The sequence below is a fragment of the Diuraphis noxia genome, unplaced genomic scaffold, assembly GCF_037042655.1.
Source record: "Diuraphis noxia isolate RWA-SAM2 unplaced genomic scaffold, SU_Dnox_SAM2 contig0001, whole genome shotgun sequence".
Taxonomy (NCBI): Eukaryota; Metazoa; Arthropoda; class Insecta; order Hemiptera; family Aphididae; genus Diuraphis; species Diuraphis noxia.
The window spans coordinates 31,173,017-31,192,725 of record NW_028301711.1 but is presented as its reverse complement, the minus strand read 5'-3'; the positions used below and the strand labels follow the sequence as shown (position 1 = coordinate 31,192,725).

Sequence of the window (19,709 nt, the reverse complement as noted above, 5' to 3'; positions counted from 1 at the left end):
TTATAATGTATTTGGACTAATTTCACGTTTTATTTATATTTATTTTTGAAATTATGTAATAGTATTTTAATTAAGGACATTTTATAAACTTTGACTTGCAATAACACTATCTTAAATATATTATATTTACAACACATATAAATACCTTACAATATAATATACCGCAATATTATTACCAAACATGTTGCGATAAATGTAATAAACCGTATAGCTAGATAGCGAAAATTTATAATTAAAACTTGTTTTAGATTTAAAAGGTGTAATGTACAACATGCATGATATTATGGCATTACTTATCGAGTAATTCTGTAAGAAAAAAATTAATCATTATTTGTCAGCATACAATTATAGAATAGCTACTGTTATATACTGTATTACTGTAATGTAACAGATAACTACCATTTTAGAACTGTAAAATAATTTAGAAGTAATTACTTTGGGGAGTAATCGAATATTGTGCAGGAATCGTCGAAATACCTTTTACGTTCATTTTAGTGATTTTTCTGTTAATATACATTTTTTAGGCAGTTTTCGTTTAAGAAAAAACATAATCTAAAACCACAACTAAAAACTGAAAGACCACTGATAATGTTAAGAATATGAACAATAAAATAAGTAATATTGTTTATGTTGGAAACATTTTAGGGAATTTTGAAATGATTGGTACCTATTCTAACTAAGCAATCCGTAAAAGTATTAAACGGATTATGGTGTAGTCATGAGCCCACAGACATTTTTTTCTATGAGTAGGTATAATAGAAGTCTGAACAATATATTGCAATTAAAAATATTGTAACAAGAAAACCATAGTTTTTTTTATAAATTAACATAAATTAAAAAAATGTATTTAAATAACCTAACCTAACCTAACATAATGATATTAATAATATTATAATGCTAATTTATATACAGAAAAAATAAAATAATTAACTTCATATTATTAGCCAAATGGTACCAACTTGATTATTATCGTTCACTTGAAAATTCCAGTACATTCCTAGTCTTCATTTGAGAAACCATTTTTTACCAATAAATCAGTTACCTACCTAATAGTTATTCTAAATTTTTAAATCCGTAAATGAGTGAATGAAATTTATATTACATTTCAAGTTGTGCATGCAGTAATACATTTCCAGATTCGAGTGCCTGACGTCAATTACCTATTAAATGATATACTTTTTACTTTTATCCTCTTAACTAAAATAATCTATTAAAATATACTTTTTGGAATTTCCACGAATCTTTGATCGTAATTCATATTTTGTTACACATATTTAGCTATTTTCAAATAAGAAGATATACATTTACATTATAAGTTGTATCAATATAATAGACATATTTTAATAAATATATTATTTAAGAACGACAAAAGCACAGTATGTTAAAGTGTATTATACTAGTATGCAGTAACATTTAATAAGTTTTTTTTTACATTTAAACTTAACGAAAATTAACTCAGAGGTAACACAAGTCAAACATAATAATAGGTATTATAATAATATTTAATAATAATAATTTGATTAAAATGGTTCAATATTATAAAGACATTGATTTTGAGTTAACATTGTGGCCATAAGCTGTTTTAATTTACAATATAATATTTACAATCCCTAATTCATTCAGTTAACACTTAAAAAATTTTTTTTCTCAATTTCATAAATAACACATATTAAAACATCGTGTCCATTTACGTCGATTGAGTAACTCTTGAGCATCGAACGATGAGGAACAATTAATATTTTTCAACATTCATGGTAGACACTTATTGTTAATAATATAATACAATGTATTGCAATACATTAACTTTACTATAGAAATACTAAATAATTGAATGAGTTAGGCAGGTTGGGTAGGGTATGGGTACTGGGTAGGTAAATATGGGCACACACTGATAAGTGTCAACGAAAATTAATCTGATGTTCCATTTGGATATTGAGATATACGTATTATGGATTGTCTCATTAATATATGAAAAAAAAACTCCACCACTGTGTATTTGGCACTCCATAAAATAAATAAAAAACTCACTGGTATCACATATCAGCACGAGTGTAATAAGAGGATTTATTGCCGAGTTAGGTGTCAATGCGAATGTAGGATCAAGTTCAGTGAAGGTGAGATTTGTGAGAATAACTTGCAAACAATCGGAAGACGAAATTATATTTATACGTCTATTATACTTGATGCGTTCGGTGGAGACGAATCGGAGGGCCTATCATAAGAATGCGGATACCTATACCAAAGAGGAAAATAAAAAAAATAATAAAAACCATTAAGTTGATAAATTTCGACGACATTGAGTGGACATTTTACGTTTGTTTTTTGTTCGTAAAAAAAAAATTAACCGTCGTTAATCTACTTCTAGCGTAGGTACGCGTACGAAATATAATATATTATATTACAATGGCAAAACTTTTATAATGATGTTTTGAGTGTGCCCGTAAGAGTTTTTGGGAGTGACGAAACAGATGTCCCGTATATAGTTTCGGGATTTATTATACTTTGAGATGGTTTTTCGTGATTAATTATCGTCGCCAAAAATTGTATAACGATGGTATGTAGATATGGATCTACCGCCGGCATCACGACATGACGTTTTTCATTCCTGGCGTGAGTGAAGAGTTAGGGGAGGGCGTCAAGAGTTTATACTTTGATATTCTTTTCTTACAACTAGAGACAAGTGGGTGAACATCGATTGCGATTTACTTTCTCGGAAAATTGGTTGTCGATCGCGTCGTGTAATGGTACTCAAGCAGGGTTAGGTGTAATTCAAGTTAGGTAGAAGTAGTTAGGTACACTATTTATCACGGTATATCACAACGATTGGAATGGTGATTACGACCTACAGCGGCGTGCGAGACGGGAATATAAATAAAACAACAATATTAGAAGACATATTAAACAATTTGAGAACAAAATAAAAACACTTTTTTTTCGATCATCCCCTAAGCATTTTTTTTAAAATACACATGGCGTATTAGCCGAAAGCCCGCAGTCCATATACTATAAGCTCATAGAGATTTAGTATATGGTGAATTGCAGTTGTGTGGTCGCTGTTGTCTCGTGTTGAGGGTCGTCCGGGAGCGAGTTCACAACATGACCAAATCGTCCTCGGGAATCGGCTCAAAATCTGTCTGTCAGAACCGTGTGGCGGCGATAATCTGCTGCTGTTGCGATGGCGCCACCGGCGGGGTTGGTTTGCCGAAAACTGGTCCGACAGTGCCCCTCTGCTGTAGCTGCTGGTCCACTGTCAAGTCGGTCTATACACACGCAACAACACATATCAAGAAACATCAGTCGTGTGCATAATTAAATATAACCGAAAGTCATTCAGCATTCACTATTATAATTGTATTGCATTTTAGTTATATATATCAATAGCATACACATGGTGAGATGAGGTAAATGACTGTTGTGGATTTAATGTCAAGCAACAAAACAGGTAATCACGAGGAGGTGATCTACGATTTACGGTGATGTCAAATCTTTATCAGGCCAAGTGAGTTTGGTATTGTATTGCATTTACATTGTACCTATATTTATGCGTGTAATACGATTTGATCCATATTATTATTTTAATAGATGCCTAAACGACGAAATAATGCAACGCACAATATTTTACATTAATATTAGTATCTAAGTATCTATTACTATATCACGATACATTTCGATCTATGGTGGCCACTATTTCTATTATTTGCTGGGTAACCGTCTCAATACTCCTAGGCCCTAGCAGCATAAAATATCTCTATATTGTAGTGGCACTATGTACCTATACAGTTTTTGTACATACAATTATTATGATTTGTTTCTATTAAATGTGGTAGCCATAGGCGTTGGATATACTTACAATTGTTTTAGATATCCTGAAACCTTTATTATTTTTTCTTCTGTGATTAGCCATTCTGGATTATGATTGCAATAACTAGGATTATTATTCATGCGTGTCCTTTTAAATTTTGTCACTATGTGAACAAATGCAGCTAGGTGTGGTTTATTTTAAATATATGATAGACACTCTACTGGAATAGCTATAGGACATTCGGCCAATAAGTTGCTCGAATATCAGTATCCATATAACTATGACTTGAAAAATTCAGCATTATCGTAAGATAGGCAACAATTAAATTCGGCTGGTGAAAAAGAGATAATATATCTACGAGTACGTTCGTTAATAATAAAAATGATTTGATAATTTAATAAATGACGGAAAACTCAACAAAACCCGACCCTTATCACTTAGTAACAATCTTTAATATTATGCAGAATACTCAAACTCGAAGTTATGATTATTTTAATGGTACGGATGGAAGGTCATATATAGATACTGCATGACAGGTTAGTTTTTTGGTTATTAACTATTTATTAATCAAATGTTTTTACCGTTACCCTCTGATATGTGTCATTTGCCATAAAACATATTATGAACTTCTTAATATTTGCAGGCAAAACAATAAGTAAATTTTTTTCTGGAATATGATTTTTAAAATTATTGTTATAACATGATGCTTCGTTTTCATAGGTTAAAATATTTTCACAAATATTCTTAGCATTTACAGCTAACTAGGTGAATGGCAATTGTATGTTCAATGTTTTTTTTTTTTTTTTTTTTTTGACGTCAAGTTTAATAGACATTCTGTTTTTAGCTCAAAAGTGGTAGGTTTATATTGGCGAAATGAATAGAGGCATAAAAATTTAAAAACAATTTCCTTAAAATTGCTCGAAATAAAGTAATTGTTTTTTTTTTTTTATATACAGGGTGATTTTTTTATCATGAACCACTCATTATTTCAAAAAGTATCAATGTTTTTGAAAATATTTTTTTACAAAGTTTCATGTAGTTCAAAAACAAAACACAAAACAAAACATAATTTTTTAATAAAAACGTTGTTTTTTTAACAACATGAAACTTTGTAAAAAAATATCTTCAAAAACATTGATACTTTTTGAAATAATGAGTGGTTCATGATAAAACAATCACCCTGTATATTAATTAAATTATTTTTTTTACAGATAGTTAAAAAAATGTTTTTTATTTATTTTCATGCTGATGGCATTTATAATTTTTGGATTAGTAGTTAAATGTACTATGATAACTAGGTATTCCACGATTCTTGATTAAAAATACGTATTATTTCATCATATTTTTTGGCCATTACTGGTAAATTATCTGTATTGACCTATTGATTTTATATAAACGTATTGCTACTACATAGTACCTAAAGTGTTCCTAATAGGAATCCACATAATATACGATGAATAAATTACATAATTCATTTTTTTGTTATTAGTAAATTATATAATATCTAGGAATTTAGATAATGAATATATTATTTGTTTGGAATTCGATTGAACTGTTTGTCCATCATTACTGTTCAGTTAGGGAGAAATTCTGATGGGAATGCAATTATTAGTTTCTTGAAACATAAATATATAATTTCTGAATTTGTTGGAAATGTATTATTTGAATATTATTTTATAATTTTATAAAGCAATATAAATTAATCACATACTATACAAACTATTAGTAAGTAGGTAATAACATTTTATAAGTATACTTAATACGTATTTTTTATTATTCGAGATTGAAAATTGAAAATTTGCATAAACCTACGGTAAAAACATATTTATTATTTTGAAAGAAAAAAAAAAGTAACACTTTAAGCAAACGACAAATTTTATTAAATGTGTTTTGACAAATAATGAAATGGGCCAAAATAATGTTGATTTAAAGCTGAAAGAGTTTATATACTCTTGGGATTATATAGGGTTTATTCTATAATGTATGTGAATATTCAACTGAACTTTTTTTCATATATTATGTTTTCACACGAATTGTGTTTATATTTTATTGCTTGAAATATTGCGTTATTGTATTAAAATATATCCAGTATTACAATTTACAATAATAATATGTGAAAGAATAAAATTACTACCAAGTTACAAGACCTGAGTGGTTGTAATAGTAATATTTTTAATCGCGTAGAAAACCCTTAATTTTATTCTGTATGATATTACACATATTATATAAAATATTATATTTTAAAATCATTAATTTATTTTTAAACCAGTTATTTTTAAACACAATAAAATATATTGAATGATTAATTATTTTTTGGGCATCTAGTATACCTAAACGATCGTTTATAGCAGAGTCCAAAAATAAGCGGTCGGTGGGGGGGGGGGTAAGGAGGATATAACATTTTAAAAGTTACACAAAACAAAACTTAATGCTCTATTTTATTTCTACAGGCTGTAAAAACTCAAGAGTGATAAAAAATTCATGCGGTGTGAAAAACTATTTTGAACACGTGCAATAATTTAAACACAAAAGTTTGTTAACTGAAAAAAAATAAAGAATAAACTAAATCATAATTTTATAAAATTTAGTCAAAAGTTCGCTTTATTAGTTCATTTCCAAACATTAAAATATAATCATACATCATTTCATTATACAAAAAAAATAAAATAATAATGATAAAAAAAAACCAAAATTTTGTTTGATTTGCGCGTTCAATTAAAATACTTCATTACAGTCTTTCCATTATTATAATATAGGTAATATATTGTGTACATTGAAACCACTAAAACCTCTTTATAAGGGTACCACTGACTTTTTCGTTGTAGTTAGATTAAAACATGCGGGATATAGGTTATAAATTAATAATTATATTTTCCTTGTAATAAGATTTCCGTCTTATAAGAGGCCCGTTATAAGGAGGTTTTACTATACTATAATATAATAAATTTAAAACTCAAAATGTATTTCCCATATTATATTATTATAACGTAATATAGGAACTATACTATATTATAAATTAGTACAATTATTAGGAGCGTCCATTTCGTATGAAGTGTTAATGATAAAATAAAAATTAAATATTTGCATGCAGCTTACAAACAAAACAAATAAATAAAATATAAAAGCTATCAGCACAACACTATGGTCTACAAACGTTATATAGTAAGCGTCATTAATTTAATGTAAACAAAATTATAGTCATGATAATAATAATAAATAAATAATAATAATTACATTTATAGACTAGGGTCTCATATTTTAAATACATGGTTAAAATTTACAATTCGTTAAATATGTTATTGTGGTCTGTATGACAACACAGACTTATATAATAGTTACTATAGCTGAAATTATTGTATTATAATATTAGCTCAAAATATTGAATTGTATAGATTTAAATGGTTTACGCTAAATAGGTTAAAAGAGCTTTTATATCCACATTTATTTTTAAAACCAGTCAGTATTTTTTAGGGTGTGATTATTATTTTTTAAGCAACGGTCTCATGCCATTTTTAGAAAGATGTTTAATATGAGGAAACCAAAATAATCATAAGCCACTCAAGTACAACGTAATATCCGAATAACTACCAGTTAATTGAGTTAAACGGTTGGAATAAGAAAAAAAAACACAGTAGAAGTGAGTGGTAACTATTAGCGTGCCTAGGAGTTTAAGGGTAATCCCCTCCCCCATTAACCCGTAGATCATTTCGTTTAAGTTTTTAGTACTGCCTCCATAATTAATTTAAATGTAATATTACTCATAACAACTCCCTCATTGATGTAAACTCCTGGGCATGTCACTTGTGGTAACTGATGAGTATAACTCAGGCGTCATTAACGACAATATAATAATTTCATGCATTCTAACCTGACCTTGAATTTTAACTTATGGTTCCAGTTTTATTTTAATTATTTATTTACTAAATTAATATGTCTCAATACAACTGGTTATAAGAATAAAATAATAATAATAATAAAAAACTAAATACAATAATTTTATCAAACCAGGATTTGTCACGTAGATTAGAAAAAAACACGATGCAAAATTAAAAAATAACTCAAAAATTAATAATTATTATAATAATCTAGGTATAATCGTAAAAAATAAATAAAGAGAATGGTCAGTTTTGGGATAATGGGAGAGTATAGCTATGTCATCGATTGTGTATTTATACCGTGCTCTCGCGTTGGTGAAGCTGATGGTGATGTTGGAGCCCAGGTTGGGCAGCCAACAGCAGAGGTATCTCAGCAGAGCGGTCTTGTGGTTGATTGTGACCATGTTTGTGGTTGTTGTGGTATCGGCCAAGGGTCATAGTCCGTGCCTGCGGGACCGGCTGGTAGTGCGGTGGCGGCAGGGGATGATGATGTAAATGGTGATGCTGGTGTGGGTGGCTTGCGAACTGGTTTTGGTGGTCAACCTGCACGTATTGCACGTGCTGAGGACCACCACCGTTGTGCCGGTGGTGGTTCAATGCAGCAGTGGGTTGCTGTTGTTGTAGTTGCTGTTGCTGATAGTGTTGGTGGAGTAACAGCTGTGACGGTGGCGGTGGTGGTGTAGGGCACATCAGATTTGGATACACTACACCGGCTGATGGAGAACCACCGACAATGTCCGAAGAATAGATTTGCTGTTGTGGTGTCATAGATGGAGGTGGTGGCATAAGTCCACGAGCCTGTAACACAATTAGTCTATGGTGAGTGTAATGTCTAAACAGATGGGGTCTTATTTTTATTGAAAATATATTTAAAATTTTTGTATAAAATATATTTGCTATACAAGTAAATTTTATAGCACCTATGCTCTAGGGTTTTAAAATAATTCAAACATTTGTTTCGTGGTGACAGGTAGACATTTTTCTTAAAGTAATTAAGTAGCTAATCGTTTTGAAAATGTAATATGTATTGATGTAGACATTTTAATGATATGTTCCTGTGAATTGGCTGTGATATTCTTTTTAAACGCTAAGAATTCTCAAGTATAATATTATAAATTGGAATGACAGTAGAAAAGTTAAAATATAGTTCTAGAAAAATATATTAATAACGGCATGAAAAAAACTTAAAAAAAAAAATGTATTTGATTTAGTATTTGTCGATTAACATCTGTCTCATGTAAAACGTAGGAGAATAAGGTGAATGTTAAAGTCTATCCATTTAATGATTTATATTGTAAATATTACGTTAACGCGTGATTTATTGGTTAGAGAAATCTTCAAAATCATGTTAAAAGTTTCATCTGTTAACTAATACTGTAATATTGAATAATAATACCTATAAAGTATTATACAAAAAGTTTTTCTTTTTTTGGTAACAATATTTGTTTTGAATTCAAAGAAAAAATATACTATTGCATTAGAATACAAGGTTTACAATAAATAGCGAGTTTTTCCGAATATAAACGCAGAACAACAACATTGGTTGTTATTACTTACTTACATTATTGTAGGTTGGAAATCGTTAAAGTACGATTATTTCCAAATGAGAATTTCAGAAACTTTATAGTTATTTAAACTAATTTGAAAAATACTGGGAAATTGCTGAGAAACATTGAAAAGTCAGCAAAAAGTTGCAACAAAATATATTTTGATCATTCAATATTAATAATAGAATTTATATTTTTTAATTATAAAACTATTTCAAATTCTTTTATTTTTTAAATTGTAACTGTCTTATTCAGTCCATAGCATTTTTAATTACGGAATCCGAAAAATTAAAAATACAAGGTTAAATACCATTTGAAAACAATGACACATCGCACAACGAAGCAATGATAGTAGATTGGTGCCATGTCCGTCTTACACCCTTTTAATTATTACTCAAGGAGACAAAGACTGAATCGAAACGCATACTTGATAATATCCAAATATACCTATTTCCTTGTCGTTTGCAAAATTATTTCGAACAGTAAGTACATAGGATCTCGAAGATGACGAGTATAAGGAGATTAAGGCGTCTGTGAGGTTTATATCTTCATTTAGCGGCGGTGGTCTGTATTGTTGTATAATAATGTAATATATTATAAACGTTTATTCATTTATTCAAATCTTTGCATGTAATTTATGTTCGTGCACGATCGAGCGTAATGGTGTAGGTAGGTACCTACAATGCTTATACCTATGTATGTCTACATAATACCAAATTTTTCTTGTACTCAACCATCATGGATAGCTGTCATTTAATATAAATGATAATCATTGAAAAGATAAACGCGTGTATTGCATATACAGTGTATACACCATTAGTTTAAATGAATTCAACATTCAAATTAGTTTTAAGATGGCGTTGAAACATATTGAGATATAAAAATGTCAGTTTTTATTTTTTATGAACCGTAGTTCGACCAAGAGGTAATACGAAACGCATAAAATCAAATTATTTAGGAATATTTTAGAACATTTTGTATTACTTAGACATTATATTTCTAAGAACAGAACTAATTTATGCTCTGCTCTCAGCCCAATTGAAGACAACACCAACAAAATCGTTACATTTCTAAAATATATTGATATGTACAATTTAATCTAGGAAATCCGTTGTATTTATTTACCTATATATTATGTAGCTATTATTATTTTGTTTTAAGTGAATAACCTATATAAGTACTAATACCTACATATGAACTATATATAGATAATTAAAAAATATCAATTAAATGTCAGCATATTATGTAGTTTATAGACTATTTAGAGTATATTAGTAAAAAAATGAGGGTAAACATGTTTATTCACGATAAAAATACTGCAAATAGTGAAAACTTTCAAACATTTATTAGGGAAATACGTTGTATATTAAACCTATTCTTATTTTATCCTCTTCAGTCATCGTTAATGTTCTGAAAGCTGCATTATTCGATATACCTACTCTGTCAGCGTTTGTTATAGTAAATAATATTTTTAACTGATTGGTCACAATGATAATATTGTGATGTGGTACTTACTATGTTACTATATTACTTACTATATTATTTGCTGTATTTTTTGGATACATCACATTGTTGTTATGGCTGTTTGTTTCAAATGTAATTGTAATTTATTGAAAAAGATGAGCAGGACGTTCAATTAAATAAACAAGATATATTATTTTTTATTGCTAGCTATCAGATAGTATACTGATCGTAACTTTTATGTACCGGTCGAACTATGGTAGTAGACAGTTGTGAATTTTTGGTAGTTGCGATAACCTACAACTAACTCACAAATACCAAGTATTTTATGGTTCTTCTTTACACTTTTGTAATAAATTAGAATTTTGGTTTTGGTCTGCTTTTGACTATAAATTATTATACATTCCTTGCGTGTTACGTAAGTCAAATACTTACTTGTTGTTTGCATGCTTCTGCGTCGACCAATCGTGAAGAATATATTCTGCCACTGTTTAACCGTTCAAATGCCTTTTCATCTTCATCTAAGTAATCTGTGAAAAAATTGTATATATTTTAGAAAAACGAATTTCACGATAAAAGCGAGTAAACTAACCAAACTATCTAGTCAAAAGCTGTTGTTAAAATGAAAAATAAAATTGTTTCGCTAAAACGGGTTGTTTTCATACAAATTATTACGTGAATTACTGAAAAAAATGCTTGGTTTGATTTCCATAAAAATATTAAGACATCAAAAGAACATGATTGAAAGTGTTAGCCATATTAAATTATTGTAATTTATATAATTATATGTATCATATTATAAATATTTTATTATAATAATTGATGTACTAGAATTGCCATTTATTCGTTTGAAAAATATATTTCACTTGATAAAATTAGCTAATAAAAAAAAAAAAAGACTACAATAATATCAAAATAATGTAATAATGGTAATAACCGGGATATTATTTCACATCTGATGATATTTGGGCAGTTGTAAAATTTTAGCTTTGAGAAACTAATTGTTTACAATAACCACGTTAAAGAAGACAAGTTTCGGCCGATGAATTCTAAAATAAATGGTTTTAGAATATCGTAATCGAACAATTTTCACCAAGATAGGAACGTGTGGAAACTTGAAAGTACTTATAGGCATTAATCTATTGAATAAGTGATTTATTTAAAAAAAAATCAAAAAACCTTATCAGTTAAAATTAGAGAATAACTGGTAGTAGGCGAAAGGCGATGCTTAACAGTGTTTTATTAGGATAATTATCAGGTAATTAGTTTTGACAAAACTACAGAACAACGCAAGTATTATTTACGCTTTTAGAACACTTGTTGGGATTAAAAAAATTAGTATCACACATCGATGACAGTAATTAGTTTTTAATTTTTTAAATTTTTTATTCTATACTCTTATGTTGTCACTTTGGGATTTTGAAAAAGTAAATTCTTCTCACCGTTGTCTTGTGGTATGATGTCGGGATTCTTTTCTAATCCATCGTCGACGGCATCTGCACGTTGATGATGACGATCTGTGCCGTTTCCTCCGCCTGTAACTCCATCGGTTCCTCCTCCAGTGCCACCTCCGCCAGTCCCACCATCGAGTCCACTACCATCTCCGTTTCCGGTTCCAGCTCCTGTACCAGTTCCAGTTTCGCTTACACCGTCGATGGCCGTTTTCGACTCGTCATTTGACCTTTCACGGCGACGGCGCCTAGATCGCTTCCTCTGCACTACTACGGCCACAGCCACGATACACGCGATGGATATGACAGACGCGACGCATCCAACAGCGATCACGGCTAGCATGGGTGAAAAGCGAAATCCAGAGGGTGTGACGGCTACAGACAACAAAATATTAGTATTAATTAATTAATTAGAAGTCACCATATAAGTTTATACAAATATAGTATGGTAATATTATGCATGAAAATATTATTATGATTTTGTAAAAACTCGAAATCGGTCAACGTGCTAATTTTCCGGATAATATGTGGATACGTCCATGACACGTGTACATGAATTCTGGATTTAAGCTGTTATGAAAACCTGCGGTAAGATAGGTGGACAGTAATTCTTATCTAGTTGAGTCAGTTGTGATGATCGTATCCTGTTGTTATAACTATAAGTTCAAGATCGTTACTAACAACGGCCAAAAAAATTAATTTTTTTTTTATATTATAATATTATGTATTATTCATAGATTGTGTTTTTAGTTTTTATATTATTAACTATAATAATACTTAATTGGACATGTTGACCATTTCTTTTAATTGCAATTCACTTGCCATGAGTTTCTTCAAATTTATAGAACTATATTTGTTAAAAGAATATCTCAAAATCATATTACAGAATAAACCCAAACTCACTAAATAGTTGATTCATCATAGAATGTGAGGTCAGTTTTTCTTTTTTTTTTTAATGGAGGGATGTTCTGAAAACTTACCCTGAAAGTGTTCGATATTTAGAGGGATCATTGTATAGCAAATAGATGAATATAAAAAGATTCCTTATAAGTCTTGGTTTTACATGTATATTAGTCGACTGGAAATTTTATAGTCGACTGTCACATAACACACCCCTTTTCAAATCAATACTGTTCTTAAGTCTATTTGACCACTTTATCATTTTGTAATTGTGTTTTCGTCGTTAATCCCATACGCGGTATATTTTATTATTTTAACGAAACGTCGCTGTCCCGTAGGTTTTATATTATTATTAAAAAAAAAAAAATACGAAGGGTACTTTAAAAATTATGTCACTCGCTCACGTTGTGCGGGAATCGATTTGTTGCCGACAAAATATTATCTAATGCGCATTAGTCTGACAAGGCCAATAAAAGGTTGGTCCAATACGTGTTCGCGCGTGGCCGAGTGTGGTTGTAACAACGGTTCAGTGCGACCGTGTGGGTATTACATTTTATTACCGCCAACTACTAGAGAATTCCACATTAGGTTAATCTAATCACACGATTGGCCAATACGTTATCGGCTAACGTCGAGAACTTGTTGTTGCATCTCGGCAGGGTGCACAGCGCGCGTCACTATTTCATTTTTGATCATCACTTTTCCAGCCCCGCCGAACTCGGACGTAATTTAGTGTATGTAGGTGCTCTTCCCTGCTATTGTTAGAGCTCCTCGAAGCTAATGCCAACGGGCTACGTGACCGGAATGCGTGGGCGCGCGCGCACACACACACACACACACACACACACACACACACACACACACACACACACACACACACACACACACACACACACACACACACACACACACACCACATACACACATACAGGAGCGCGGGCTCCTATCGTAAGTATTCTTTTAAGTAATGACTATCGGCCCGGAATAAATTTCAATTGAGAACGCTATTTGTGAGGCAATAGGCAAGCTTATTCGATTTTCTCGAGCTCTTTGTACGTTTCGACGGTATTATAACCGAGCGAGCCATAATATGAACGCCGGAGTGGAGGCTACAACGCAGAATTTACAAACGATAAAAATCATATTTATGGATACTACCGGACGCCCGATGAAAGTTATTGACATGGGTGTTTTATAGCTCGTATGTTGGATGTAACCCACAACCTTAATAGGTGAGGCGTGTATCTACTATCTACTGCAATATCTTGAATACTAAAATATGTACTGTTAGGTATATAATATTAATTTGTGTGTAGCTGTGTAAGATTCAAAGTACGCAGTGCGCTCAACTTACAGATGACAGCCATGGTTTCTCAAATCGAAAGTGACCTAGATGATGATTACTTTGAGTTGACGAAAACACATACTCACATAAACTTACTAAACTAATACTTGTGACGAAAACGCTTTAATTTTTTTTTCGCATATTAATTTGAAGCAACATTACAAAAAACGTCGTCATAAACGTTCTACGTCATTATTTACATGATAATATATTTAGGTGTGAGAATCTATTACATTTAAAACTGTAAAAAGCTAAGTTAAATGTAGTTGTTTAATAATATTCATTGATTTTGTAATATTGTTATTATTTTGGTTTTATATAATCTAAAAGTAATCACTTCTAACTTTCAATAATTGCAGTTATATGTTATTTAAAATTATAATGATGTTTTCCTACGTTTTGTCGTACCTGCCCACTTCAACTTCGTACAATTATGTCGTATCCAAATTAAATACACAGTACACGAGGAGCACTTAATTGTATTAACTTGTCTGTGAACTTGGAAAACTTATACAGTAATAGCATTATCACAGTGTCTCCAGTGAGCCGGTATAATTGATGGGTTGATAATTAAAAACGTATTATATGATTTAATTAGGACTTCAATTAGGTAAACAATATTTCATTACACAAATTGTAATTATTTATTTTTGGTTTTAGTTAGTCTTTATATAAAGTGTTTTACATAAAATAATCGTTATATGAATATGCATTATTAATTATTATTAAGAATGATATATTATTAATAAAGCTTTATTGGCCATATATATTTGCGTATTAAAATGAGTATGACTTACAGACTGCATGCAATTGTAGAAAAGTTAAAGAAAAAGGAAATATCTTAAAAGTACTATAACGTATTTAACATTAAAAGTAAATAGCAACGATAGTAATGTTATGTAAAGTAATAAATATGTATTGTAAATTGTAAGTTTTGTTAAGTATAAATAGTTTTCAACTTTAAAATTATAAAGTTTATGTAATATCTGTAAACGGTGGTTTATAATTATAACAAGTAAGGTTGTCGATAGGGGTGGGGGGATGAGTGAAAATCGAGTGGTTTGTAATGTTTGTATGATGGTAAACACTAAATAGCGAGTTATACCATATTCATACGAGTAACTTTTTTGTTCGTAAAATGTAATATTTGAAAGCACTGAATAATAATATAAACTATAATCTATAATATAGGCCGTATTCATGGGGAAACCCTTCACATATAGGTATTGTCAGTTTATGTTAGATTGACCCAGATACCTCACATAATTGTACGAAACTATGGTTATACTGTAACTAAATTTGCAGGAGTGCTTAATTATAAAACCTATACAATTATGTGCATCGGAGTTTACTTTACTATAGCGCTTTACTTTTAGCTTTAGTACTTTACTTAGGGTTCGTGCCGTCCAATGCTTTATCGAGACCATTTGAAAAGAATAAAGTTTGAACCATGGTATAAAAATTCATTAACATGGCACTATCGAATACGGTATAGAGATAGAAGAGACACGGCTATAAACGAATACGAAAACGGGAGAAAAACGGATTATTCGAGTGGTAACACTTTCATAATTTATCTTCCAACAGATGTTATCAATTTAAATGGATCTGGGATCAAGTATAACGTAGTAGGTAATGAGTATTTTGCGATATTTTTTATTTTTTAGTTTACGTTGTTTTGACACGCGATCTAAACATAATACCGTTTATTGCCTGGGTTTCTCAGCACGGATGCGGTTAAAGTGAAATACAATATGCGGTGGTGACCGCGATTCTTTGAACTTCCACAAAAATATCAGCAGGTACACATAATTATAATAATATAATATAAAATCCAGGTGAAATCGAAAACCGATATAATAATAATAATAATTATTATTATTAATCTTTGTCTATGTATCGTACGCACCTGTACGTTTCTCGGCCGACTTGAGGGTGTAGGCGTGTAGCTGAACGGGGTCAGACGGTCCTCGGCTGTTGTATGCGTAAACGCTAATATCGAATCCCAAACCGGAAGGAAGACTTCCCACAGTAAACGCCGGCCGGTCGGCCGTCACATTGCCTGCCAGTGACTGCCCATGGCGATCGTACACCTCCATGACGAACCTTTGACTGAGTCCACCATCAAAACCTGGTTGGCACCGGACTACCAGCGATGCTGATGTCTGGTTTACCACCGAGCAGTTTTCCAAGCTGTCTGGTCGTCCTGTGTAAAATGTTCCATTTATTTTATTATGGGCAGTTAAAACTATTGTGACTTTTAATAGAGAGTCATCTCTCAGTTTATTACAGTCTAAATGGAATACAAATAATATAAGTCCACAAATAAAAAACCACGACCTATAGCGCGAATACTAATAAAAATGAAATTTCCATTGAGTAATAATTGATCAGTATATTAGGTATCATGAGTATTTGTACTTAAGATGGACTTACATAGAAAAATATTGATTCATTAAATCATTAAATACTTATGATATTAACTAATTAAGTAGTTACTTGATTGAAATTTAATATTTATACATCAAAATACTCTGAAAAATGTTCTGCTCTGTGAAATTAAATAGTTAATGATTATTATCATCCAAAAATATTAGAAAAAACATACATCTAAAAAAGTACATTTTTATTATTTATTTTAACTTAAAATCATGTAAAATAACAATTTTCAGAAACGTGGGTATATTTTTGAGATAGTGATAAGCATCTCAAAAGTATTGTTCGGTCAAACACAACACACTCAGATGTCAAAAATTTCAAGTAAAAGAACGGTTTATTTTATATAATTCATTTTATATGTCAATAATATATCAATTATTATCCAAAATAATATATTATGATACAGTGGTGGTCAGGTTTGGAAAATAAATTGATATAAGCACAATCAAAGTACTGGCATAGTCCGAATCTACATGGCTATGGTGGAATGACATTTTTCTTCCCCAGATTTAAATGTCAAACTAATAATATTAATCCGAATATGACGTTTGTATAATGCTTAGGTACCTATAATTAAGTATAAAAGCAAAATAAGTACCATTCATTCATTTGTCACTATTTCATAAAAACTACAAATCGTATATTTAGAATAGTTGATCCTCTTATACTTTAGATGTGTATTAAGAAAATAATTAAAAACATTCACATTTTAAAGATGAGATTATAATGAAATTTTGTTTCAGCAAACTGAAATCTAATATTTTTTTGTATATTTATTTACTAGGTACAGATTTTTTAACATGTATAATTTATTATATCCATGCTATTTGTTCTAGGGTTGGCCACTGTACAGATTTTGAATGTTGACACGCTTGAAATATAATGTTACAATGATGATTTATCATTTTTTTTAATTATGAATTAAAAGTTTTAAAATTGTTTATATGGTGTAATTTTTAAAATTTAATATTAAATGGAGCACCTACATATTAAGCATTTGGCTGTCAGTCAGGAAATAAATAAAAATAAAGGATGAACTAATTTTGACGGGTTTTCATTGGTATTGAATCAACTGGTAAACTGTATTATGATTGTGATGATTATAGACTTGTATTTCATATCTCATCAAAAAAACTCAAACAACTATATTAAAACTGTGTACAGTATACAATCAACAGAGTTAAAGATGGGGTAAATTCACTGGCAACGTCGTGCAGGATCCGCTATAATATTAATATTTGAGTTGAGTTTTTTTTCCAATTGAGTGTTATTTAATATTTTTTTTTTTTTTTGTGATTTCCAAAACCGAAACTGTTTGTCGTCGGCAGATCGCTTTAGTCGTAAACTTTTAATTTAATTATGAATCTGAAGATTGTGAAATGGTTTTTTAACTGGAATTTATGTATGTCTGTGTATATGTGTATTATGTATTTATACAAGAAAACAGTAATATATGGTAGAATACTATAGTAAATATTTATATATATATATATATAATATAATATATATATATATATATATATTATATAATAGAATATTTATAGATACTCCTAAAGGATTGGATTTTCGGTGCATAATTTAGAAGCTTGTTGTCCCGCCTGTATGTTTACGCACGCTTGGCCATTAACGTAGAATTGCAGCCACGCACGATAATAATCATTATAAAGAAAAACTTCTTAAGTTCAAAGACCGGGATAACTGCTTTTGGAATAACCACAAGGGCATTGGACACGTATTATTTTATATAATGCACCGATAATTTTGGTCTTCGGTAGCTCAACTTAACTTGTATATTCACTAAACTGCGAGACGATTGTTGAACCGTAGCAACGGGATTTCTGTAGTTCATTTCCGTATAATAAATGCAAATTTTTTTTCTTATGAAGTCTCACAGGAAATTCAGTTTTTATTTTTCCACTTTCCTTCGTCGGCTGCTCATCGTCCACTTATAGCCATGCCACTTTTCGTTACTACCCCGCAGTCCACGGGTTCCACTAAAAGAAACGGACTCGGTGGCGCATAACGTCATGCCAAAAGTTAAACGCTGAGTTCGGGGAGTGGCGCTCACAAAAGGTCCGGGCTGTTCTGGATTTGTTTGCGGAGCCCGGATGTCGGTCACCGAGTTCCACGGAAATGCCATTATGTAATATTATTATTATGAAAACTTCCACTTGGTCTACGAGATGTGGTTTCTATTATACACTTCCGCAAAGGCAATACCGAAAAGTTTGTACTGGAGAAGAAAAATCATGAAAAGCGTGGCATGTCATTTCTGGTGTAATTTGATCATAAACTTTTTAGATACTATATTTAGGTGTGCGATGAGTGTGTGAGTGATTGTTAATAACGATTCTTCATTTTAGGCGGTTGTGTAAGTGGTTGGGGTGGGGAAATTTCTATCCATTTTTTTTTACGCAACCAGATCATGGTAAGCATTAAGTGAATTTTATTAAATGGACATGAATATCACTATTAGGATAAGGTATACATACTAAGGACAAGGATTGAAGATGAGTTAAGATACAAATATACTTGTTATGTGATTAATAAAATATAATATTTTATTGATTAATTTGTGGGTAGATAGAACAAAAATATATCATTTATTGCATACATCAGGATAACAAAATTTTCAAATTTTTAATGGCATCTAAAAATTTTCCACTGAAATACAGGTATATATAAACAAAATGTGTTATGTAATATGTTATTATTTTTAAATTATATAGTATACAATACTTGTTGTATATAGACTACTTTTGTACATTTTACAATGTTTTTCTATCACACTGTACGATATCAGATCGAATTATTTTTCCAGTCATGTAATGCAATAGATGGTAGTTACATATAATCTGATGTCGACGCGTGCTATTAATATCACAATAT

The 19,709-nt window shown here is 30.5% G+C and overlaps 1 protein-coding gene across 2 annotated transcripts in view; it reads right to left on the bottom strand.

Annotated features, from left to right (window-relative positions):
- Positions 1–19,709, bottom strand: part of LOC107164968 (contactin-5-like) — a 468,396-nt gene continuing 448,687 nt past the window's right edge. For both annotated transcript variants that reach the window (XM_089215856.1, XM_089215857.1), the window contains exons 11-15: positions 16,291–16,587; positions 12,128–12,511; positions 11,121–11,215; positions 7,978–8,475; positions 1–3,260 (exon numbers count right to left, since the gene is read on the bottom strand). In XM_089215856.1, coding sequence (XP_089071982.1) covers positions 3,138–3,260; positions 7,978–8,475; positions 11,121–11,215; positions 12,128–12,511; positions 16,291–16,587 — 1,397 coding nt within the window. In that variant the 3' untranslated portion in view covers positions 1–3,137. The remainder of the gene's footprint in view (positions 3,261–7,977; positions 8,476–11,120; positions 11,216–12,127; positions 12,512–16,290; positions 16,588–19,709) is intronic.